This window comes from Aulonocara sp. 'chitande type north' Nkhata Bay, linkage group LG23, assembly GCF_057382095.1.
Source record: "Aulonocara sp. 'chitande type north' Nkhata Bay isolate Kocher_YH1m ecotype deep benthic linkage group LG23, A_spYH_male_GT1.1, whole genome shotgun sequence".
Taxonomy (NCBI): Eukaryota; Metazoa; Chordata; class Actinopteri; order Cichliformes; family Cichlidae; genus Aulonocara; species Aulonocara sp. 'chitande type north' Nkhata Bay.
Genome location: NC_141365.1, coordinates 46,020,955 through 46,047,613, shown reverse-complemented (window position 1 = coordinate 46,047,613; position 26,659 = coordinate 46,020,955). Strand labels below are relative to the sequence as shown.

Genomic DNA, 26,659 nt, shown 5'->3' with positions numbered 1-26,659 from the left:
AATGGGGATTACTTTGGAAACAGGAAGTATTTTCCCCAATAAGCAGCCCTGGATTAGTAAATCACTCCAACATGTTCTCAGGCAGAAGAAGCTGTCTTGTTATGAGGGAGAGAAGAAAAAGATTGAGGCACAGAAACCTGTTGAAAGAGAGATAAAGCAGCTAAAATCAGGTGTAAAAGTAAAGCAGAGGATGAGCTGAATAAAGGACACTCAAGGTTGGCTTGGAAAGGAATGAAGTCCATGGTGGGGATGCAGAACAAGGAGCAAAGATGAATGTGATGCTGAATCAGCAGAAGACTTGGACTCATTTGATTCCAGCTTTGATATCATTGATTTCAATGAAGAGCTTTGTGATTGTAGCAAAGGGCTGGTAGCTCTGAGAGTCCCACTGATGAGGTGTTTGTGTGGAAATCTCTTAGTGGGACCAAAGAGAGAAAAAGCCCTGGTCCTGATGCTGTGGGAGGGAAATGATTGAAGTGTGCTGTGAGGAACTGACTGGGAGATTTTCACACATTTTCCAGTCCTCCTTGGAACAACAGGAAGTTCCCAGCATATGGAAACAAAGGTTAAGTGTCCTATGGCACTCAGTGATGATGGTGCTGTGGCCCCACCACCTCCACCTCTTTGTAAAGGAACTAACTGTAATCTGAAGCTTCAAATGGAACTAAGACTTCCTCCACTAGGTGGCAGCGTCTGATGAGAAAGTGTTAGTGGAGCTGGCCTGGAGTCAGAAACAGGAAGATGCAGGATTTGGGCTGAAATGGGCAAAAGTGGTTAGCACTAGTGCCTTAGAGCAAGAAGGTTGTAGGTTGAAGCTTGTTGGTCAGCTGGGCCTTTCTGTGGAGGTTGGATGTTCTCCCACAGTCCAATGAAATGCTGCTTAGGTTCATTGGTGCTTCTACATTGGCTGTAGGTGTGGATGTGAGGGAGTGCTTCTCTGTCGCTCTCTGTTGGCCCTGTGATGGACTGCTCACCTGTGCAGGTGGACCACGCCTCTTGCCCTATGACAGCTAGGGCACAGGCTGCAGCCCTGTGAGCCTAAGCTGAATAAACAGTTAGCAAAAATGATCCATAGATGGCCTGAAATCCCCCAGTTAGCAGTTTGGTAGATAGCTATGACATGCTAATCCCATCCAGCAGCTGTATTCTACCTGTAAGCTGATCCCTGCTGAGCCAAAGCACTTTTTCATATACAAATTACAACCTTTAATAGAAACCTATTGGTCAGCATCTTATTAGCCTGCTGTTAGCTTCATTCCACAGAAAACTGAGAGAAACTAACAGAGTTGATAAAGAATAAAGAGAAATGTGCTGATTTAAAGCCTTTGAAGTGCTTCAGATGATCTCTGTCCACTTCTGTCCACTCATTCATTCATGTAAGCTTTCTAATGCAGCTTTGATCTTCACAGTCTGCTTGATGAAACTCATTCTAACCCTGAATGTCAGAGTGTTCCTCCTTCTCTTTCCCATCATTCATGCTGGCAGTGGAGGAGATTTGGATGTTGGACTGTGTTTTGGATGATGTGTGTATGTTTGTGTTGGACTGCTGTCTGTAAAGCAAACGCACATTTTGCTTTGGATTTCAGTGTCAGACAGACTTTAAGGTGCAATGAAGAGTTTGAGAGTTTCACAGTGAATTTTCCACTGGAGGAATTTTCTTCTTCTTTGAAGGTTTGAAATGTGAACATTGTTCTGCTGCAGTCAATGGACTAAACCAGAGAAGAAGAAAACAGACTTTACCATGAAGATCCTCAGTGTGGATCAGTATAATATCAGCCTGATGTCTGCAGTTTAGTGTCAGCACAACTTTCACATCATATTCATCTCAGCACAACTAAAACATGCTGACTGACCTCAGAGTTTCAAGTTTACATCCTGGACTCTCCAGGAAACCACACAGATGCTTCACTCCTGAACCCTTCAGGTTGCTGTAGGTTCCACTCAGGTCCACCTCTGTGGGATACGAGGGGTTGGACTTCAGTGCTGCTGCCAGATAATCAAGGCCAATATCTGACAAACCACAGTCCTTCAATCTGTATGAAGAATGAAAGATGTAAGTTTATTAGACAAAGTGCTTGAAATCATTCAGTGTTTCATCATCTGTTCAGAGCTGAAGAAGGTTCAGAATGTAGAAGTTTAGAAAATGGAAACTCCAAACAGCTGAAGCCAACAGGAAGCAGCTTCAAACAAACACAACAAGAGAAAAAACTCTGAATGTTTCACATTAAAGTCGAACATTTCTAACAAGAGTGTTTTAAAGACAGCGTCACTGATGATCATCTTCTGCCCAGTAAAACTTTGGTTTTCCTCATGTGAGTGTTAATGATGCACAAAGACTGTGAGTGCAAAGAGGGAGCGAGGAGGATGACAGAGAGATGGTACAGGAGCATCAAGAACATTAAAGTCTGGCGACTAAATGCCTCACTCCTAAATGACAGCCAGTTTTGTGAGTTCATACATACTGAACTGAGCCTTTAACTCTCTGGGATTGCACCAAGACATACATTAGAGGTTGCATAATATCATTGGCAAGTGCCAGGAAAAAAGAAAAGAGGCTAGGCGGTGTGAATTGGAGGCCAAAATAAAACACCTAGAGCAACAACACAAAAAAGCACAGACAGCCAATTTGCTTTCCGATCTTAAAATGTTACGTAGTCAGCGTAATAGTTTAATAAACGACAAAATTGAGGGCAATTCATTAAACAAAAGTACTATGAACAGGGTAGTAGGGCTAGTAGATTGCTGGCAATAAGACTCAGGAAACAGCAAACTTGTAATATGGTCCAAAAGTTGAAGTCAGATCAAACCCTAATTACTAAACCAAATCAAATTGCAAGTTGTTTTGCCAATTTTTTCGAGTCATTATATAAAAATTCAGATACATGTAAAGATAACAATACACTATCTGATTTCTTAGAAAAGATCAATTTAAAAACACTGCCAGAGTCTGTAGCAAAGGAGTTAGATGAACCAATTCGAGAACAAGAAATTTCACAGGTGATTTCAAACCTTAAAACTAAAAACAGTCCTGGCCCTGATGGTTTTATTAACGAATTCTATAAAAAACTTAAGGACAAAGTCGCACCCTTATTACTGAAAGCTTACCACTGCGCTCTGGAGACTGGGACTATGGCGCCGTCCTGGAACGATGCTACAATTGTCGTAATCCATAAAGAGGGCAAGGACCCCACAAACTGTCAATCATACAGGCCAATCTCATTACTTAATACTGATTCACGCATTCTCACCACGATTTTAGCCAAAAGAGTTAGTAAAATTATTACACAGGTTATAAATCCAGATCAAACGGGGTTCATTGCAGGAAGGCACTATGGGGACAATGTTCGTAGATTGTTGAACTTAATGTCCTTGTACAAGACCAAACAAGAAGAAACAATGATTCTGTCTCTTGATGCGCAAAAAGCATTCGACAGGGTTTCCTGGCAGTACTTGGGCCATACACTTGAAAGATTCAAATTTGGGCCAAATTTAATTAAGTGGATACAGATTCTTTATTCCAACCCAATGGCGGCTGTACGGGTAAATGGAACAATATCAGCCAGATTTCCACTGGAACGTGGGCGTAGCAGGATGCTCACTGTCGCCCCTGCTGTTCGATATAAGTATTGAGCCTCTGGCGCAGTTGATTAGAGAAGAACATGAAATTCAGGGCCTTTCAATTAATGGAGAACAGCATAAATTGTCCATCTATGCAGACGATGTACTTTTATACATTTCAAATCCTGCAGTCAGTTTACCTCATTTAAGAGAAATTATTACGGTTCCCTCTCTGGTTACAAAATTAATATTGACAAAACATTGGCAATGGATATAGGAGGAAACATTTCACTAACATTCAAGGAGCGATGTGGCTTTAAATGGCCAAACGAAGGTATCAAGTATTTAGGAATTCAAATTCCTCACTCATTATCAGATTTGTTTAAAGTAAATTATGAAGTTATAGTTGCAAAAATAAAAAAAGATTTAGAGAGATGGACAGTCCTGTCTCTGTCTTTCTTGGGTCGGATCGAGAGTATACGTATGAATGTATTGCCAAGACTTCTATACCTTTTTCAAATGCTGCCTATTAACATTCCCAACTCTACATTTGATAATTTAGATAAACTTTTTTCCAAATTTATATGGCAAAGCAAACGCCCAAGGATCAAGTTCCAAACATTAAAACTGTCAAACCTCGGTGCTGTGATGTGTATCAAATCTATTTACCAATCTCCTACAGCTCGAATTAGAATCAATGGCAGCCTAACGGAGCAAATCTCTCTCGAGAGGGGTACCCGTCAGGGTTGTTGCCTCTCACCTCTTCTCTTCACTCTATATATTGAACCCCTGGCACAGGCCATCCGACAAAGTGAGGAGGTGAGAGGAATAAGTATTAAAGGGGAAGACCACATCATCAGCTTATTTGCAGATGATATCATACTCTACCTAGAAAATCCAAACCAAACTTTAATTCCAATGTTTAATGTAATTAATATCTTTGCTGAACATTCGGGGTACAAAATTAATGTGACCAAAACTCAGATACTGGCTTTCAACTATTTGCCATCTGAAGAGGTTAAAAATAAGTTTAGACTGAACTGGACTGCAAAACAAATGAAATACTTGGGTGTAACCGTGACTAAACAATTGAGTGACCTTTTTAAAACAAATTATGATAGGCTGACCACTCAGATTAAACACGATCTAAACCGATGGTCAACTCTTACACTAGACTTTAGTGCAAGAATCACAACAATAAAAATGAGTGTCCTCCCACGGTTATTGTACCTTTTCCAATCTCTGCCAGTTAAGATCCCAGTGGAAAAATTCAAGGACTGGGATAGGCTCATCTCTAGATTTGTATGGAATGGTAAAAGGCCTAGAATAAAATACACAACATTACAACTATCTAGGAAGCAGGGTGGTGTGGGACTCCCTAATCTAAAAGATTACTATCATGCGGCCCAAACCAGACCGGCGATAAAGTGGTGTGATCAGAACTTTAATGCTAAATGGAAAGATATTGAAATAAAAGTACGGGATGTCCCAGTCCAGACTTTTCTTGGAAATGAGCAACTTAAGAAAACCTTACAGCATTTCCTTGATCCTATAACATCCCACACTCTAGAGATATGGTTTGGCCTAGTTAAACAAAGTAAGTTGGAAAGGGAGGTTAAGATGTTAAACTGGGCTGCCTATGTTGTTGGTGATATACTGAGTGCTCACGACCCAGGATTCAGGAAGTGGGAACAAAAAGGAATAACAGCGATTTGTACAGTAATGAAAGATGGCCATTTGATGAGTTTTCAAGATTTAAAAGATCGGTATAGTCTAGAGAAAACCAATTTTTACCGGTACCTGCAACTCAGAGACTACTTTTCAAAGGAAATACGAAGTTCGCGTACGTCTTATGGCATCCTGAATTGTATAATTAAATCATACAGGGGCCTCCAATTCAAGGAGATTTCTGTACTATATAAAAATCTAAGAGAGAACACGGCAACATCAACTGAATACATAAAAAAGAAATGGGAGCAGGAAATAAAAACTGATATCTCAACTGAGGAATGGTTAGATATGTGTGAAACCCAGAACACAACGACTAACTCAAGATGCTGGAGAGAATTTGGGTGGAAACACCTTACTCGATTCTTTATTACACCAAAAATCAAAAGTAAACAGACTCAAGACAGTTTGCCATGCTGGAGAAGATGTGGTAACATGGAAGCACATCATACGCACGTGTTTTTTTGGGAGTGCCTGAAACTGCATAATTTTTGGAAGAACGTGAGTCTTGTAATAGGCAATATCTTGGGCTACCAATTACCACACAATTTTAAAACTGTATATCTTGGGAATATTAGAGAGTATGTTCTGTACGACGACTTGTATTTGACAAAAATCCTATTGATAGCTGCAAAGAAAGCTATAACAAGAAACTGGTACAAACTGGCTCCGCCTTCATCACAAGACTGGTTAAATATTGTTGGAGAAATCTATGCAATGGAAAAAATGACTTACATTCTCAGATTAAAGGAAGATATTTTCGTTGCTAAGTGGGAGAAGTGGACATTGTATGGCACCAAGGAAAATTAATGAACGAACAAAACATTTAAGGTCTATGACTCTGTATATCTATTGATGCATGCCTGTATAAAAGTACATATATAAGCTGGAGTATGTATGCTGCTGAGCAAAGGCAGGCATGCATACGGTAGTTGATTAGAATTGGCACCCACACCTTCTGTTCGCTTTAGTTCTGTTTTGTTTTGACTGTGTGCTTGCATGGTTATTTCTCCTGTAATGCAAAACATGTCTATGTTTAAACTGTGACAAAACTATCAATAAAAATTACAGTGTCAAAAAAAAAAACTGTCAAACCTGCAGGGGGGATTGGCTGTTCCAAACCTGAAATATTATTTCTGGGCAGCTCATGAGACCCCTGACTGTATGCTTTACTGTTTCAATAATTTAGCATAGGTCTGTTTCGTTTTGTCCATTTACGGCTAAGTTTGTCACATGTTATTTAATATTACATAAAGTTTTTGTTTTTGTTTTCTTTTTCTTTTTGTTGTTGTTGTTGTTGTTGTTGTTGTTGTCTGTTTCTTTGTTTGCTTGGGTTTTGTTTTGTGCGTCCTAATTGCAGTTCTTATTTTAATCTACATTTCTGCATTGCAGTTCCTGTAACTGTCCTACTTGTGAACATTGACAAGCACAAGTTGCAATGTTGTAAATTATAATGAAAATTGAGTTAAAAAAAAAAAAAGAACATTAAAGTCGTACATTTCTCATAAAAACAGGACAAAGACTTGAAAAAGTCGTGTTTTTCCTTCCAGGAACCACATGGCTTCACTTTTAAAGGTGAAGTGTGACAGAAATGGACATATCTGAAGTCCAACACCTTTTTCCAGTCACATTATTAAAGCAGACAAACTACAAGCTCATCTTCATTCCAACAAGTCATCTTCTGACCTGGACTAACAACACTGGTCTCTATGTGCAGCTGGCTGTGAGACCAGTGCTCAGGGAGCGTCTACAAAGTGCAACACTGAAAGAACATCACACACTCATTTGCTTCCAGCACTTTCACACAAACATCTACTGTCATTATTGTCACCAAACTCTGTGGATCCTTTATTGCAAATTCAAATGGGATCAAATGGTCAGACAAAAGAGGGTTATGAGGAAATATGATGAAATGTTGTGTATTAGCAGCAACTTATTGAATCATTTTCCTCAGAAACCAAACAAAATGATTGACAAACATGTTTTTACAAACTCAGTGTTGGACTTGGATCAGCAGGATAAGCTGATGTTTAAAGGCATTTGAGTCTCGCTGTATGAGAGTCCAGTTCTTACTCAATATTTATGGATGATGTTCTTTCAGTGTTGCACTTTGTACACGCTCCCTGAGCCTCACAGCCAGCTGCACATGGACCAGCTGACATTACCCAGCATTAGAGGCGGCTGTAAAAAATTCATGTTCCCATTTAAATGGTTTTAATTTGAATAAAACGATGTTGATTCATTCAATCCTGAATCGATGTTTAATATAAATGTATTTTGCCAGAATCTCAGGTTAAAGCTCACAAACTATTTCAACAAGCAGCAAACAGATAAAACAGTAAATGAGAGCAGCTAAACACACAAAGATGGAAACACAGAGCGTGGATCGTTCACTCGACGGCACGTACACGGACACGCCGTCGGGGCTGAAAGTGGACAGCTCACAGATCCTGAAGCTGCAGGTTTCATCTGTCTCCAACCAAAACTGAGTGAAGCAGCAGCAAAAGAAGATCCAAACTCTGCTTCACGTTTGATCAATATGCTCATGAATTCTCTCTGACTTTGGCTGTTCCTGCCTGCACAGCTCTCTCTCTCTCAGTGTACTCCAAGAACAGCTTCAAACATCTGTTTCTGCATCATTCACTGTTTATTAGCCACCAGTCTGCTGTTGTGTAATAATGAAACAAGTCGATGCTTCAGTGCGTTGAATTGTGTTACACAAAGAAAAGCAAAGTTTTCACGTTGTTCAGGCAGAATCGAGCGTTGAAGAATGAATTCACACGTCAATAAACATTTTCATCAGCACAAGCAGGACAATGAAAGCAGGAAATACCCCAAACTGCCATTTCTCATTCTACAACTTCAACAACTGCACATGAATTATACTTCATACACAGACCCACAGTCTCTGATTGCTCTGAAATCTCACTGACAGCCAATAGAAATAAAGAAAAGTCCAGACTGACAGTCTCTGTGGGGTTAGGCAGTGAACTGCTCACGCTGCGTTCAAGTGCATCACAAACTATTGGAATTGGATGAAACTTTGTGAAGCAGATTTCTTCTCAGCTGCTGTTTTGAACATTTCCTCATGAACTGTATTAATTTCAATTTCAATTTTATTTCTATAGCACATTTAAAAGTCACAGGTACAACAAAGTGCTTCACAGACGAGCCATAACACTATTAAACTCTGTAAATGAACTGAGAACTATTTCTACATTTGAAACTATGGATTCATTTTCCCGTTCACTTCTGTACGTTAGTGTATAAATGAATGTTAGACTGGGCTCCATGGAAACACTTGGACTGGTCTCAGCTGCCTTCTTTCTGTAGTCCTTTCTCTTCTCCAGCTTCTGTTTGAAATCCTCTCACAGAGCCTGAAACCTGCTTTGCTGTCATGTGTGGGCCTGTGTTCCTCTGCTTTAACACAAACCTCACCACAGCAGCTGTGTGGGTCGTCTCTGTAGCAGCCCGATCAGCTTCTGATACATGAACATCATCACAGCTCCTAACTTCACCTTTATTAGCTTTGACATTCATGTCTTTCTTTTCTCTGTCTGTTTCCACACAAGCTCAAAGTCTCTGCAGCCTGTTTTTATCTGCTATCATCAGATCTCCAACAGCCTCATTCACATCCCTCACACACTCTACAGCCTCACCAGTACTGACTTCATCTTCACTGACTGATGGAGCACAACATGAACCTGTGGAGGCTGAAAAGCTGTCCTGACAAACATCTCCCCGTCACCACTCCACTTCTGTCAGCCTTTAAATGAACCCTGCTCAAGTCTGTCACTTCTATTTGGAGCCAAGAGGAAAAACTGTTGTTCAGTCGTTTGGAAAGACACAACATTTCTGAAAGCACTCAAACGTCTTCACATTTGTCTTCAGACACATCCTGAACATTTAGGAACTAAAGAACGTTTCAAATATCAAAGATCTGAAATATAGAAAAACAACAACAGCTGCAGTCAGTGAACTCACCTCAGAGTCTCCAGTCGACAGTTTGGACTCTCCAGTCCAGCACACAGAAGCTTCACGCCTGAATCCTGCAGCTTGTTGTTACTAATGTCCAGCTCTGTCAGATGGGAGGGGATGGACTTCAGAGCCGAGGCCACAACTTCACAATGAGTCTCTGAGAGTCCACAGTCAGCCAGTCTGTGATCATAGAAAATATAAAATATGTTATTATAAAAGCAGAAAGTCTGCATTATAAACACAGACTGAATGTATATGAAGACAAAACAGAGTGAGGTCATAATCTGATGAACATCTGCTCTTCACATCTGTGCTTCAGCTCCTCTTACTGTGTTTGACATGACACAACGATTGAGTCTCTCTCAGACCTGCAGACTTTTAATGAGAATCTTTGTTTGGCTTTAATCTGCAGATGAAGGAGGAAGATGGTGTCACATTTAGGCTTCCATAATGTCCACAGTCTGTCAGTGAGATCTGATCCAGAGTCAGAGTGAAGACACACATGTGGACTGTTTCCTGTCTTGAATCCAGAACATTTTGAATGAGCTCAGCTCAGTGAAGAGTTCCAGCTGGAAGGATGATCTCTGTTTGCTACCTGCTGCTGTCAGGTACGACTGTTCACGTCCACACTCAGGAAAAATCTGCTGACTGTCACCAAACGGAGCAGAAATCTCATCACTGGACAATAATGATGAATGAACTCAGAGCTGCTGATATCACATCTGATTTCAGGGGAACAAAACTAAAAAGGAACAAATAGAAACAACCATCATGACTCTGTTTGACCTTCAGATCAGAAACTATGGTTCAGAACAGCAGCAGGATTTCAGGCACTGTCACATCCTCAACATCCATATTCCAAATGCTCTTCCTGACAGGACACTCTTTGTTCCCACTCAGGGAGTTTCCATGTGTACAAATCATTTCTGAATCTCAGTAGACTGGGAGGTTTTTCCATCTCATGAATCTCTTTCCTAACATCAAACTAGATAAATCAAACAAAGGAACTGGAGTCTGTCTAATTTCTGACCCCAGTAAAGCTTGTACTGGGATACCCCGACATACTCTCTCTCCATCTGCTCCCACAGCCTCATATTCACAGCTGGCCCTTCTCTCAGCATCCACACTCAGGGTGGGGGCGGGGTCAACACCAGTCAAAACCATTGCTTTGGCCTTATGGCCATTTTATTAGTGTGCGTTTCTGAGTAACAAGCAGGACTACGCACAGGTGTTTGGACATGTGTGGACCCGACCTACACTTAAACTTCTTAAATCCTCTGTTTCTGTGTCACCAGCTACACTTTTAATATTAATGTATTCACTCCGACATTTTTGGGGAGCGGTCAGAGCTCGTACACTGCAGACAAACATGTCTCCCAGCACACAGCTGACTGTCAACTCTCTGAGATTGGATATGATTCATTTAGATTATATCTGTAAGGTGAAGTTTATCTCGGTGTTTATTTGTTCCTGAGGAAGTCAGCTCGGCTCAGATTAAACTTTAATAACTGAACAATTTCAATGAACCTTAACGCCTCCCTGGAGCATATATGGAACTGAATCAGTCACTTTTCTTTATTTCCTGATGTTCATATGTGACATACATGTTTTAACCATTAATCTGGAATTAAACTGACATTTAATGTATTTTAAGGAGGAAAGAGAAATTTCACCAGAGGATGTTGATGCTGTTCATGGAGACTGAAGACAGAATGATTTATCTGTCTTAATATTTCTGCTGCTCTTTCCTCTGGTGCAAAAATATTTTAACTGTTGGTTTTAATTCAAAATCAATGGTTAAAATGTTAAAATACCAACAAACTTGTGGCGTTAGTGTTGATATTCTGTGAGTTACTTAAAGAGATCACACAGGTACAGGACATATTTTATGTTCAGGTTTATGCATATTTGTGGTGTGATGTGCATGTAGTGGGCTGTTATGTTGTAAACTGTGTGGATGTGTTTGGGAACAGAAAGATTATTTTACTGCATAAAACGGCGCTGATCAGCTGTTTCTGCCGCTGATACACTCGGCCGGTGAACCACCTGACTCACACAGGCTCTCCTCCTCCACAGTCCTCGTTTATGAAGAGCTTTACAAACACAACATCACGGCTAACAGCTGGATTCTCCCGTTTCAGTGCCAAACAGCCACTTCCTGCTACAGACAGTAAAGTGGACAGTTTGGCGCTAAACATGTGTTTAAAACTTTAAGCTCTTATTTGTTAAAGCCAGCTTCACAGACAGATCTGTGTCAGTGTTTTAGAGCAGGGCTCAGTGGTGTAAACCAGCCTTTATATGCGTTTCATCTCCATTTTTACATTAAACTGAACCAAAACACTGAAAACTTCACCTGATATGTCTGTGTAGGTTCTCATCATACAGTCATGGTAATCTAAGGAGCCTGGAAAGAAAAGTGACTTCTTTAAGTTTCTTGAAGACGTTTCATCTCTCGAAACCTCTGCTGATAATCACCCACACCCTTTTTCACAGCTTGGCTCATGTGATGAGCCACATGATCAATAGTTGGTCAATGACCTCTTAAGGGACACTCCCACTAGGATTAAAATCTGGGACTCTCCACTTTTTGGTTTTAGAAGTGAAGAAGCTGAATGTTCGGATTAAACATCTTCAAGACACTTAAAGCAGTGCACTCGCTTTTCTTTCTAAGCGGCCTTTCTTAGATCACCTGATATAACCTGAGTAAATTATGTCGAGTGTCAGCGGGGTTTGAAAACTCTGCAGCATGACCCGGGTGTTGCTGGTGGCATCATGAGCTTAGACCCCTCAGTCAGCTCGGTCTAAAGTCATCGTCAGCACTAACAGGCACAAATAGGCTCTAACGTGACAAACTGACCCGACATTTAAAGAGTGCCCACTACAGTCTCAGCTAAAACATATTAAAATGTGCAACGCCAAGGACTGTACACTGGACTCCATTTCAGTGCAAAAGAATAAAACAAAGTAAATCCATCCAATCTCCTCTGCCTGTCCTTATCATCAATAAAAACAATTAATAAAACAGAAAATCATAGAAACAGTCATCTTTGTTATTGCATCATCACACATCAGTTCCCAGTAACTAGTCAGAATGAGACGTTGTTTTCATCTTTCTCACACTCATCTCACTCCCCGGTCACAACAGGTGGTGACTTTAACAGGTGTTACAACCTGGCTCAAAGCTGCAAAAGAGGGCGGAGACTGAAAACAGAGACTGGTTTCATTTTGAAGTACTTAATAACCTCGGCTAAAGATGACACCAGACAGCGTGACAGGGTCTGACAACGAGTGGTGGCGTCGTCCTAGCCGACCTCGGCAGTTATTCACACGCCATGACCAAAAACTCCTGCAGTGTGACAGCAGACAGAGGAGGAGTCACAGAGGAGCGTAACAGCTGTGACAGATGCAACAGGAGGACGAGCTCCAACAGTAAACACACTGAAGACAGGAAAGCAGTCACGAGTGATGTTGGTCCTGTTTTTATCTCCACTAAAACCTCTCTAACGTCACATGTAACAGAACACAGACACGTCTGATTATCAGGGACCACGACCCACATCTTTGCCTCACTATGTTTATAAGAAGAGACTGAAAATAATGATTCTCCCAACACATCACCAACACTTTTATGGCAAACAGATAATAGTGAGTGACAAGAGGTGAACTGTTTCATATGCAGTTATCAGGGTAAATACATTTAAACCAAAGACACTGGAAGAGTAAAGGAAAGGAACTGAAGGTGACAATTCAAGAAGCTCAACAGAAGTCAAATGTAACAGGATCAAGATTCCCTGTTAAAATATACTATGTTAATAATAGTGTATAGTACAATAGTATACTATACACTGTTATTAGTATAGTAGTATACTTGTCACACAGTGGAAATTTGTGTTTTTATGTTTTATCAATCTGTGTATTGGTACATAGTGTTGATTTTATTTGCATGATTTTATTGTGATATTTATATTGCATGGTTTTATCCTCATACTTATATTATGTGTGTTAATGTTGTTGTACCATATTCCTTTAATCCACTGAGGACTAAACAGATGGGGGCGTTCCCCAAGGTGGCCTATCAGCTGCCAGATTGACCTGTTAAAGGGGATGGTGAGCGCAGAGACAAGAGGAGCGACGCACGAAAGGTGAGCAGGAGAAAAAGGAACGCGTGTAAGCCCGCACGTGTGTTGAAGGAACTGCTGCCTGACTGTGGGGCGCCGCGAGTCGTTCGGCGATCCAGTCCCAACTGCAGGAACAGCAACAGTGGGTGGCGATGGCCCTCAATTCACAACAGGGCAGGGATGCCCCTCTGCCTGCATCTGACGGTGCTACGAGGGAGGCCGTGTGCAGGTGTGGAGTGGGGCGAGACTGTGCGGCGACGCGCTGTCAGGAGACAGGTCTGCGACAGGAGCCCCCTCCTTGTTCTTCTGGCCGGCGTGGTTTCCATCCCGGAAGAGAAATTCCTCTCCTGTTTCAGATAAGGCACATTCGCCCGCGTGTGGCTGTACTGTGGGATTATGGGACTGTGGGAGGGTAATTTTAGCATATGGAAAACATTTTTTTAGCTTTGTTTTAATAGTGTATAGTTATTTCTGCCGGCAGGGTTTTTAGCGCATTGAGAACACTCTTTTTATTGTATACGGGGGATTTTAACTTGTATTTGTGATTCTGGCTGTGTTTTTTATGGAAATAAATGGTGTGTGTTCAAAGCCAGCTTAGTTTCTGTGCCCTGAGCGCTGACCCGCTTGCTCCCCTTCCTCTTGTATGTGAACGGACTTGGAGGTGAAGATTTAGGTCCACCAGTCTTAGCGGCTACATAATTTTGGCGTTTGTCGACAGGATACAAGTTTGGGAGCAGTGTTCAGTACCTGGGGTACAGATATAGATGATAGAATGCTAAGTGTTTAAATCAGCTACCCTTGTTGAGGGTTGTGAGCAAGGGGTGTACAGAAAAGACGTTTTATTGCCACGTGAGTATTCATGAGTAGTGTTCATCCACAAGGGATATCAGAGGAGCTGAGCTGAGAGGAGTCAGTGTTCTGATAATCCCATACATTAGCTATGCTATGTGGTCACGAAATGGAAGAACAGCAGGTTACCTGGATGTGGCAATTGGACTGTATAACTCACCTATGCTGTAACTTTTCTAGGATGCATTCAAAGGAACTCGTTGGTAGCAGATTATTGCTGATGTTTCATGTGTTATGTGTAAAGAAGGGACTACCAGAGACACAGTAGCCAGCAAGGCCAAGTGTTGTTCAGCCACCCTCCTGGACAGAACACCTGAATGTTGTGACAGGGACTGTCACAGTTAAAATATGGGGGGATGTCACACAGTGGAAATTTGTATTTATCTTGTATATTGTTTTTATTCTGATTTTTAGTGTTTATTTATGAGTGACGTTTTATTTGCATTGTTTTATTCTGTTTCTATTGCATGGGCTTTAGTGTTTTATGTGACACAGTTTTTAATCCACTGTGGACTGGCTACACATGGGACAAATTAGCTGATAGGGACCACCTGCTGAGGCATGGGTGTGTCAGCTGTGTAAAGACCTTTTAAAAGCAGGCTAGCTGAGCACTGAAGGAGAGAAGCCCAAGACTGGAAGGCTAATGCTAGATGGCCAGCGTGACACGGCGACCCAGTCCTGACCTCATGGAACGGCAACAGTAGGAGACAACGCGTGTGATTGGCAGCAGGTTTACTATCTGTTATTTTACAGGACACTGATGCAAGGGGAGCTGTGGCGGTGGTCGCATGATGGATTCGGGTGCAGAACGCAAGCTGGGCTGGGATATGATGGGCCAGTGGAAGGACAAGATGGGAGGCTCTTGCTTGTCTGCCGAAGACGGGGCTGGCGTGGACTCTGCTCTAAAGCCGGAATTCCTGGCCTGCTGATGGACCCATAATGAACATGTGGCATAATTATAGCAGGGGTTTGTTAGTGAATATAGAAAATGGTAGTTTTACGGGTTCTAGGATTGTTTTATTTAGTTTTACTAAATTGACAACCTTGTATCACGTACATTTTAAGGGTGTTTTTATTTGTGCTCCCTGGCCCAGTAATAAACTGTTCCTGATCAGACCTGCTTCATCTCTGTGCCCTCGGTGTCTGACTCGCTTGTATTTTAAAGAAGCTTTCTTTTTAGAGGACATTCTGGCGCGACTGCTTTAGTGTCCCCATGTGTTACATACTATGCTAATAATAGTGTACAGTATAATCCTAAATCTGCAAATGTTGAAAACTTCTATACAATCTCAATATTATGGAGGATCAGAAGAGTCAAAACACATCAAAATACATTTCATGCTTCATTAATAAATTGTGCAATAAAACATGAGTACATTTATTTCATTTTAAAAAACATTTTTGAATTCCAATTTTTAAAATGATTTTAAAATCTTTTAAAAAATAAAATCAAAGATTTACTTTGTACATTTAAAATGGTGATTCCACTCCTCATTTGAAAATCCATTTCTTCACTGCATTTCCCTTTCCTGTTAGCTCAGGATTACCATATTAGGTATTAGCTGACCTCTGACCTTATATTCCACTTGTGTGGTGTCAGAGTCTCGTCTCTGTTTTTACAGAGGATGTGGTTCTGTTGGCTTCATCAGGTGATGGCCTGCAGCTCACAGTGGAGCTGTTCTCAGCAGAGTGTGAAGCCGTGTGAATGAGGATCAGCATCATGGTCCTCAGCTGGGAAAGGGTGGAGTGCCCACTCTGGCTCAGAGACAAGTTCCTGCCCCAGGTGGAGGAGTCTGAGTATCTCAGGGTCGTGTAAAGAAGGGGGAGGGGAGCAGGAATCAACAGACAGACTGTTGCTGCGGTAACAGTGAGGTGGACGCTGTACCGGTCTGTCGTGGTGAAGAGAGAGAGAGCTGAGCGTGACAGCGAAGCTCTCAATTTACCGGTCGATCTATGTCCCTGCCCTCACCTATGGTCACGAGCTGTGGGCAGTGACTGGAAGAACCAGATCGTGGTTACAAGTGGGGCAAATAAATTTTCTCTGAAGGGTAGCTGGTGTCTCCCTTGGAGACGGGGTGAGGAGAATCCCCTTCACAAAAACTAATCAAGTGAACAAGACTCTCCAGGAGGGAAACATTTAAATATCCAAGTCTACCATAAAGAGAAAACTGCATGAAGGTAAACACAGATGGTGCATTACAATTCACTGCATGTGTTTTACATGAAGAATGGAGGATATACCGTCCACTTTCACTCTGTCTTTAGCAGCAAGTGGCTCTTTGTTGTTTGGCTAGCTGCACTGAAACAGGAGAATCCAGCTGTTAGCCGTAATGTTGGTGTTTGTAAAGCACTTTATAACCAAGGACTGTGTTTTTAATTTAAAGATTAAACTATTAACCGACACTGATCAATGATGTAATGATCACATCTGGACTCACCGAGCCTTTCTGCAGTTCCTCACAGCTGGAATCAGTCTCAGTCGTCCCTCCTTTGATGCTTTGTACTTCTGCAGGTCAAACTCATCCAGAACCTCCTCTGACATCTGCAGCATGAAGGCCAGAGCTGAGCAGTGGATCATAGTGAGGTCCTTTGACCTTTTCTTTGACTTCAGGAACTCTTGGATCTCCTGATGTACTGAGAGGTCGTTCATCTCCATCAGACAGTGGAAGATGTTGATGTTTCTGTCAGGACAGGATTTAAGCTTCTTGTTATTCTTCAGGTTCTTGATGACTCTCTGGATGGTTTCTGGACTGTTCTCTGTCTGACCCAGCAGACCTAAGAGTCTCTGGTTGGACTCCAGACAGAGGCCATGAAGGAAGCGGACAAACAGGTCCAGGTGGCCATTTTTACTCTGGAGGGATTTCTCCATGGCTCGTTTAAGGAAATCATCCAGAGAGGACTCTCTGTATTTTTTTCCCAGGAAGTCCTTCAGCACCTCTGACTTCCTGTTGGTGAAACAGTGGAACATGTAGACTGCAGCCAGAAACTCCTGGATGCTCAGATGAACAAAGCAGTAGACTGGTTTCTGGAAGATCACACACTCTCTTTTGAAGATCTCTGTACAAACTCCTGAGTACACCGAGGCCTCTGTCACATCCAGACCACACTGCTCCAGGTCTTCTTGGTAGAACATGATGTTTCCTTTCTCCAGATGTTCAAACGCCAGCCTCCCCAGCTTCAGAAGAACTTCCCTGTCAGCCTCTGTCAGCTCCTGTGGACTCGTCTCATGTCCCTCGTGGTACTTGTTCTTCTTCCTCTTTGTCTGAACCAGCAGGAAGTGTGAGTACATGTCAGTCAGGGTCTTGGGCAGCTCTCCTCTCTGCTCTGTAGTCAACATGTGCTCCAGAACTGTAGCAGTGATCCAGCAGAAGACTGGGATTCTACACATGATGTGGAGGCTCCTGGATGTCTTCATGTGGGAGATGATTCTGCTGGACAGCTCTTCATCACTGAATCTCCTCCTGAAGTACTCCTCCTTCTGGGCGTCAGTGAAGCCTCGTACTTCTGTTAGCCTGTCAACACATGTAGGAGGGATCTGATTGGCCGCTGCAGGTCGGGAAGTTATCCAGACGAGAGCCGAGGGAAGCAGATTCCCCTGGATGAGGTTTGTCAGCAGCTGGCTGACTGATGACTTCTGTGTGACATCAGACAGCAGCTTCCTGTTGGTGAAATCCAATGAAAGTCTGCTTTCATCCAGGCCGTCAAAGATGAACAAAAGCTGAGAGACAGCCAGCTTCTCTGCTGTGACCTTCTGTAGTGTTGGATGGAAAACATGGAGCAGCTCCAGAAGACTGTACTGCTCCTCTCTGATCAGGTTCAGCTCCCTGAATGAAAGCAGAACCACCACACTGACATGTTGGTTCTCCAAGCCCTCTGCCCAGTCCAGAGTGAACTTCTGCACTGAGAAGGTTTTTCCAACACCAGCCACGCCGTTGGTCAGAACCATTCTGATGGGTCTCTGTTGGTCAGGTAAGGCTTTAAAGATGTCCTGGCACCTGATTGGAGTGTCATGGAGGGCGTCCATCTTGGAAGCTGTCTCCAGCTGCCTCACCTCATGTTGGCTATGAACCTCTTCACTCTGTCCCTCTGTGATGTAGAGCTCAGTGTAGATCCTGTTGAGGAGGGTTCTACTTCCTGTTTCATCACTTCCTTCAGTCACACGTTCACATCTCCTCCTCAGACTGATCTTATGTTCATCTAAAACCTCCTGCAGACCAACATCTGCTGAAAGAAAGAAAAACAGAAAGAAAACTCTTCAATGTCTGAACAACAAGAAGTCCAGTTTTCAGAAATGAGTCCATCAGCAGACAGATGTTCAGTCTTACTTTGTACACAGCTGCTCTGACTGGCTGTCTGCAGTCCAGCTCTGCTTCTGGATCTTTCTCCACACTGGGGACAGGACCAGTCTCCTGATGAAGCAGACTGGTCCCAGTATGAGGAGATGCACTGTCTGCAGAACCAGTGTCCACAGCTGGTAGAGACTGGATCCTTCAGGACGTCCTGACACAAAGCACAGCAGGACAGCTGCTCCTCCTCACAGACACCACTCCTCTTCCTCTTCCTCCCTCTGTGAACACATTTCTTTATCACTAAAATCATTGACTGTCAGTGACAAACATCCAGATTTGATGACACTGTGCAGAAGCTCTGATGGTCACAGAGAAAAGTCAAAGTGGAGAAACTTGTGTTTGAGTTCAGAATCCAAGTTTCCTTTGCTGTTCCTGCCTGTCTTATTAAACACAGAGTGATCAGCCTACAAACTCCACAGTAAAAGCCTTCATCACAGAGCTGATTATGTCCTTCACTGGATGTACTGGAAGTTTGGGATCCATCACTTTCAACTGACCTTTGACCTCCTCTAAAAACTGTTGTGGAGCAGCGGTGTCACATTCAGAGCTTTCAGCTTTATTTTGAAAGAGTTCAGTCATCAGGAAGTGAACTTCTGGGTTCTGATTTCCTTTCTATTATTTTACAGAAGTGAAGAAGAAGAACTAAAAGCTTTGAAATGATCTGAGTGATATTTTTGAACATTGCCACCAAATTGAGTTCAGCCTCCAGCAGTAACTTTGTTTCATGATGCCTCCCTGATGATGTGATGTTTGATTACAAACCTGTTTATGTGTTAGACATTAATCACATGAACACAGGCAGAAAAAAGAAGCCAATGAAACAAATGACAGAAACGTGTTCATTCACTGCCATGATCCATATTTGATATGTACAGATGTTTGTAAAGAACACGTGTGCAGCGCTTTGTTCTGAGTATCTGCTGTCAGCACACAGTGCAGCAATAACTACAACCACACGTTTCTGTAGATCCTGAACATCAGCCTGGAGGAATCTGACCTCAGGTCTGCACACAGAGGAGCTTCACCTCTGGGATGATGCTGGCTTCAGCTCCTTCTACAATCAGGCAGAAGCTTCTGCACCATCAGGACACAAACAGAGAGGAGCTTCTATCCTCAGACCATCCAAGTCCTAAATCAGAACATGCTCCCCTCATAGCATCACCATCAGGGTTTAAACAGGACCTTACATCATGTTCTTGTCTCACTGTCATATTTCAGATCATACCTGATTCATTATGACGTCACACGCTGCTACACTGATCCTGCTGCTTCATTACTGCTGATATTACTCTGCTCACTCTGTTCAGTTACTCTGTTTACATCACTTTGCTCATTTGCTTTGTTCTGCTTGCACTGCTCTGTCAGTACATGCTGTGCTAATGTGGCACAAAGCACTTTAACATTACATCTGCACAATGTTTCATTATTTCATTTAATGATTGTTTCTAATGTTTTGTCCAGTCACAGGAGCAGCTCAGCACATTTCACTGTGTTGTACGTGTATGACGATGCCTGTGACAAATAAACAGCCTCGGACTCTTCAATCTTCTGCATTTCTTTGGAGATCAGCTCAGTGGCCTGTTGAGACCATCTTTCTGTTTCTGATGACTCAGTTCAGATTATTATCCTGATACTTTCTTTTAAAATGTGATGAAATCATTTATCTGATGTTCTGACACAAATACACCAAAACAATCCCAAACAGCACAAACCACCACGTTACACACAGTGTAATAAAAATACAGGCAACTACAAATAAAAACACTTTAAAATATAAACTAAAATTACAAAGTGGTCACAGAATTTCAAACACCCGTAAATGAGTCAGCAGCTCTCTTACATGGTCAGCTGAGCTCCATGATTGAAGAACATTGTTGCTGCAGGTTCATGACTGAAGACTGGAGGTTTGTCTTTGGACCAGTCACTCCTCACAGACACACAGCTGGATGCTGGAGACTGTGACCTCTGACCTCTGCAAACACAACCACATTGCATTCATTTCACATCAATTAGTACACCACAAAAGGCATGCAAGGAACACAGTATGAAGGCAAACTTCTGGCGTCAATAACATTCAACAGGTCAGGTGGAAACTTTTCTCAGATTTGATTCATGTTTTTATAGAACGATCCAGCTAAAAAAAATATACCATTAGGTCAGGGGTCAGCAACCTTCAGGACCCAAAGAGCCATTTGGAGCCAGTTTCCAAGCAAAAGAAAACACTGGGAGCCACAAATACTTTTTGACATCTAGAATGAAGATAACACTGTATATACTGTTTTTTACCTTTATGCTTTGTGTGAACAACTAAGGTGTGTTGCTTATGAAATCCATGAAGTGCTACAGAGAAAATTACATGTTATCTATGTAATGAACACATTTGAACTCTTAAAGAAATATAACCAAAGGAAAGACACCCAGCTGAACTAAAATGATGTAGCAAACAAAAGCTGCTGTGAGCCGCCACCCTTATATCTCCTTTGGGCTTTTGGAGCCTTGACCTGACTTTTAAAAAATAATTGGAAAAAAAGCTCTATGCTGCTGAAAGATGAAAAATAGATATTTGCAAAATTCTGCCTAAATATGTATTTTACCTGGTTAATGTGTGTGGCGGGGCGTGGTCTGCAGCGCCGCTGCAGGGGAGGCGGACGCACCTGAGCGGCACCCGCAATCACGCCTCGCCGCCTTAACGTCTGTGCTGTTGTGTGTCGGGCTATGAGCTGCAAAGCTACAGCCGGCTGTGTGCGTACAGCAACCGTGTGTGAAAAGTGGTCAATAAAGAGAAGCTGAAAAGCGTGTTCATGCCGTGATATGTTTACAACGGGACTTCTGCTCCTGAACCTCTGCGCACAGCGTCTGCAGGTCGGGGCTGTACGAAGTCACTTTCATCTTTACAGGACTGTAAGCTGTCGTCTGTGAGGCGTGAGCGGTGTTTGTTTTTAACATAGTTCACGGTGGAGAACAGCTGCTGACATAATGTGGATCCGAAGATCCATAATTGGCCTACCTGGGGCTGAAAGTCTCGATAAATGCACGGCGTCTCGGCGGGTACACCGGCTTCCGCGAGTGTGACGCTTATTTGAACGATGAAAAAATAATAAAATATAATTTTCTTTTTTTATTTCAATATCACAATAATCTTCCAATTTAGAACTACAAGTTAAAAAAGAACATAAATAAAATACACTTCAGCTAAATACTTTTAATTTATTTTCCCAAACCACGAGGAGCCGCACTGTAAGGACTAAAGAGCCGCAGGTTGCCGACCCCTGCATTAGTGTTAGTCAATGTTGCAACTGAACTGAAAAACAAAAGATTTTGGTCAGGTCCAAAGAAACAAAGTCACTATTAATACAACACAACCCCCCCAAAAAGAGCCATGTAGACCCCGGGCTCTATGGGTCTTGTGCTCGGAGCTTGTTCCTGTGCTGCCATGATTAGTGCCTCTGTGCTGTCTTTCAGTCCAGCTTTGTTCAGCCACTGGTAGGATTTCTGGATGTCAGCCACTTCCTCTGCCTGCTGGTGGTGCAAACTGTGTTGTTCTGAGTTTCATTGGACGTCTTTGTCCAAAGCACCAGACAAAGGGCAAAGTAGATGCATTTGCATCAGCAGGAAAATACACCCCAAACTAGCATCATCATTATACAACTTTAACAACTGCCACTAAATGATACTTCATACACAGACCAGTGTTAGGTTAAGTTATGATGTCACTGGCAGAACATTTATAGAAACAACCTTTGAACTCTGAGTCAGCAGCTCTCTTACATGGTCAGCTGAGCTCCATGATTGAAGAACATTGTTGCTGCAGGTTCATTACTGAAGTTTGGAGGTTTGTCTCTGGACCAGTCACTCCTCACAGATACACAGCTGGATGCTGCTCCGTCCTCTTCCTCCATCTTCTTGATGTCAGGGTGGAGTTAGTCTGAGAGGTAAACACACACACTCAGAGGTGCTGTTGTACTGGAAGCATCACACTGACGGCTTTCTAATGTTGGAGCTTTGGCCCTAAAGTCCAAACCAGTTATTTTAGAGGCTCAAAGTCTTTAAAAAACACCAAAACCATCACATTATTTAATAAGTACATGATCAGGTGGATGAAGGAACTCAGTGTGTTTGGGATCATCATCATGGTGAGCAGGATGACTCTGTTATTGGACCTGCTCTGTGTTCTACATATGATCAATACTTCAAATATCTGTAAACATCTCATCTTATATTTGTTGCACTTGGTCACATCTGTCTTTAAAAATAGATTTTTTATGTCACTGAGAGTTCTTTTCTACCTTTATTGATTTATTTTGGAATAAATTAAATATAAAGGTGCCAAAAACTGCCTGCAGCTTCTGCTCTGTGACAGGAAACTACTGTCAGGCTCAAAATGACTTCAGATTATTCATCACAGAGTGTTTATGGATCACAGGACACGTTACAGTTTCACTGTCGATGTTTTAGTTTAAAAGAATGACGTGATAAGATCTTACTGTGAATCTGCGCGCTCATTGGCTAATACCCTGAGACTGACAGGTTGTTATCCAATCAGCGTGCGGCCTCACGGACATAAAACTCTTAAAGTTTGTTTCTGAAGGGATTTTCAGATCAGACCTGATGTTTCTGCCTACAGCCTGTTTACCGATATAATCAATATCAGATATCAGAGCAACAGAAACCTCGGTGATCAGGACGCCGGGACTGAGAACAGGAAGTGGCTCAAACGTCGCACTTTCATAAAGTCAGCCTGAACTACACTCACAGAGTTTCTGTCGCCATTTTAGTTTTAAAAGACGTCGTGATAAGGGCGGGTCTTACTGTGAACCTGCGCGCTCATTGGCTAATAACTTGAGATTGACAAGCTGTTATCCAATGAGCGCGCGGCTTCTCCCAACATAAAGTAGTTTCCTTTGAAAAACCAAAGTCTGATTATTTTTGCCTCCACTGACGGAGCCTGTTGTTCCCGCCACAGAGACACAGTAATGTCAGAGCGGTGTTAACACTCACCAGCCTCAGCACAGCTCTCACTCTCCTCCTGCTCTCTCAGCTAAACTCACTTCCTCTCTACTTACAGGAAACCAGCGCTCAGAGGAGCCGACCGGCCTCACGTTTCACCCACAGACACGAACAGCGTGGAATTATTTTATGTCATAAGAAGAAACATATTCATGTTAACACTCACCTGCATCAGCTCCACCTTCCTCCTCCCGCTGCTCTGAACGGAGGATCAACACTTTCACTTTCACTGCTCCTCCCTAAACACAGAGGATGCTGGGACTTGCAGTTTTTACCTTGTGTGATATTTATGGCTGTGACACTAAATCACAGCACGAAGACTTCCTGCAAATATGTAACAGGCGATAAAAGTTTCACATTAAAGGTGAAGTTATTTTTCTGTCTCATGTTCAATAAACAGTGAGCTGGGAAAACTGAAGAACAGACTTCAGACGTTCCCTGCAGAGTTTCTGCTGCTCGGTCGTCTGCATGTTGCTGAGACTGAGCTGATGATGAAGCTGTGATGGGTTTATGGCACGTTTGGTTCTGGAGAAGAGTTTTACTGCCGGTGCAGGTGAAATGATCAGAGGTTACAGCCTCTGGTTAAAGTGGAGGCAGCGATCAGGACGGCTGAGCAGCAGAGGTCTCGAGGGTCCTAAAGTGCAAAAGCATCAGTGTTAGTAACACAAAGATCACAGAATGGGATCATCCACACAACACTAACATCTAAATCCACGGCAGGAACTCTTCCAGTGTCCTGAAAAATCTGTGTGCACGATGCTGAGATTAAAATCTGTCTGCTCATCTTAATGCAATATTGTGAAGTTACAATTCTTTTCTGTAAAAAGAATTTTCATTTTTGTATATAAATAAATGTTGATGTTGTGCTTTGGGATCGTGTGCTTCAATTTGACTTATAATGTGCCAAATGACTGCAACAGGCGGCTTAAGGCGATGCCATCCAGAGTAAGGATCGTGTTAGCCACAGTGTTTCTAAGATTTTTACGCCCCGTTACAATAACCTCAGTTTATCTGAACTTAGAAGCAGAAAATTAAAGCTCATTATGTGTCTAAGACATCCCGGCAGTTTAACCAATAAAAGTGGGTATCATATGCATAGCAGTGAAAATGTATGCTATGTCTTCTAAAGCACGTATAATGTAAACAGAACTGGTCTTTGCACAGAAGCCTGTGGAGCTTCATAATTAACCTCAGTGTGTGAAGAGGACTCTCCATTTAATAATAGCTGTAATAAAATGTTCTGGCCAACGGTGTTAAACGCTGCACTTGGGTCTAGCAGGGAAGATTTCAACTTTTCAATATGAATGAAGGCTGAAAACTGATTAGATTAATGTCTGATGATCTTTTCTGTGCTTCTGCAAGTTTGTAACACCGAACATATTAAAGGATGATATAAGGTTCACAGGAAGAGTTTAATTAGACACATTTACTATTTTTCTTTATACTCTTTCTTTCTTGACATGTTTAATATGCTTACTATCAGAGGAGAAAATGAACCTTGTGTAGTTTAAAAACTTTTTATTTAATTAAACTGTAATGTTGTTGAACTCTGACGGACGTGTCTTTTAATCTTGTCAACAAATCCTTAATCACCTAAATCTGCCATTTATCATCTTGTAAAATGTTCCCTCTGCTTCTTTTGCACATCTCCCCGACACTCTCTGCTTCACCAGCCCTGTGCAGCTGGTCCAATCGCTGCGTCCTTAAACTGGTGTGTTTAAATCTCTTTACCTCTGTTGTGAACTTCACACAAAGTTTGTGGTAACAAAATCAAACTGAGGAGGATCTCGTTTGAAAAACACACACTCGCGAGACAAAATAAAAACAGACTGCTCAAAGCAAAAGCAGAGCTCACAGCTGGTAGCACAAAACACAGTGACAACGTGCGTATCAGATACCCTCAGTGCCAAAAGCATAAATATGAAAAAATGGGATCACCTAAAAATGGCATTGAGGGGGTGTTACAGTGAAATAAAATGAAACAATTTCATCTGAAAATGTTTCATTTTAGTAAAAACAATTCTCTAGTCAAGAACAACAACAACACAGAGAACAAGAAGAGGGGGTCGTTTTACTACACATCATAAAAACGCAATCATTCATCTTCCAACTGTATCTTTCTGTTCTGGATTTAGAATCATTGGTTGTTTACTGATCTGTACTTTGGGAGTCACACTGTTGTGATACTGGGGAGAAAAGGGTAAGGTTTGATAGACTAAACCATTACACACAAAAGTTGAAAAACCTAAAGAGTGTGTGAGACTGCCAGCTGTGTCGTTCAGCAATAAACTCATCTATAAATGTGTTAGTAAAGAGTGACTTGTACTTCTGTCCCATTAAGCAACGGTTTAACAAATTTCACTGCAAACTATAAAAGTCATCTGGATTTATATAGAACATAGTAGTGCAGGAAACACTAGTATAAGGTGTCTATGGAACAAATCTCCTTCAGCGTTCAAAATGACCAAAGTGAGGCCTACAGGCGTTTCTCTCAGTTGGTTGTGTTCAGGGAAAAAGCAGCTAAATACACTGAGACTGCTCCACATTGTTAGTGAGTTAACTCTGGATATCTGTAGGTTTGTCAAACTTGGAGTGAACAAAAGCAGAAAACAGTAAAAGATGCAGACAGTGAAAGTCTGGTTTATTTCATGAACACAATGAAACATTTTCGGCAAAGCAGCATACATGATAAATAGATACACATAACACGGACAGCGAGAAGTAAAACTCGTCGTCTTACCACATGTTATATTCTGTAAACTTAAAATAAACCACAGAAATTAGTGTTTTAAAGTCATTATTAAAAATATGAGTCAACATTACTGAAGTGACACTTTAACGATGCTTCACATCACCGTGTTTATGATGATAAAACATGTTCTCTCGTTAGTAGATGTCTGCTACACATACATACACAAAGCTGTGTAAAGCAACTATTGGCGACTGTCAAGCCTTTGAGTCGCCGAGCAGCTGAATAGGGGAATAATGTTGACGCGCCCGCTGTTTAAAACGTAAGTCAAAGTTCCAGTTAAAACTCCTTTATTTGTTATCAAATCCTTAAAATCGGTAGAA

At 42.0% G+C, this 26,659-nt stretch overlaps 2 protein-coding genes across 4 annotated transcripts in view; both read right to left on the bottom strand.

Annotated features, from left to right (window-relative positions):
• The window catches only part of LOC147302785 (uncharacterized), a 431,420-nt gene that overhangs the window by 349,737 nt on the left and 55,024 nt on the right, over positions 1-26,659 (bottom strand). The gene's annotated exons all lie outside the window — the stretch shown is intronic.
• LOC147302788 (protein NLRC3-like) lies at positions 1,835-22,479 on the bottom strand. 3 transcript variants are annotated; one of them, XM_086284427.1, is made up of 5 exons: positions 22,379-22,479; positions 20,451-20,552; positions 18,557-18,798; positions 16,670-18,455; positions 9,267-9,444 (listed from the first exon to the last, which is right to left on the bottom strand). In XM_086284427.1, the coding sequence occupies exons 1-5, from the start codon at positions 22,477-22,479 to the stop codon at positions 9,267-9,269; spliced, it is 2,409 nt and encodes an 802-aa protein (XP_086140553.1). The 3 variants fall into 3 exon arrangements, with proteins under 3 accessions (XP_086140552.1, XP_086140553.1, XP_086140554.1); XM_086284426.1 differs by lacking the exons at positions 20,451-20,552; positions 22,379-22,479 and adding an exon at positions 1,835-2,033 and having other exon boundaries at positions 9,271-9,444; positions 18,557-18,830; XM_086284428.1 differs by lacking the exon at positions 22,379-22,479 and having other exon boundaries at positions 18,557-18,792; positions 20,421-20,575.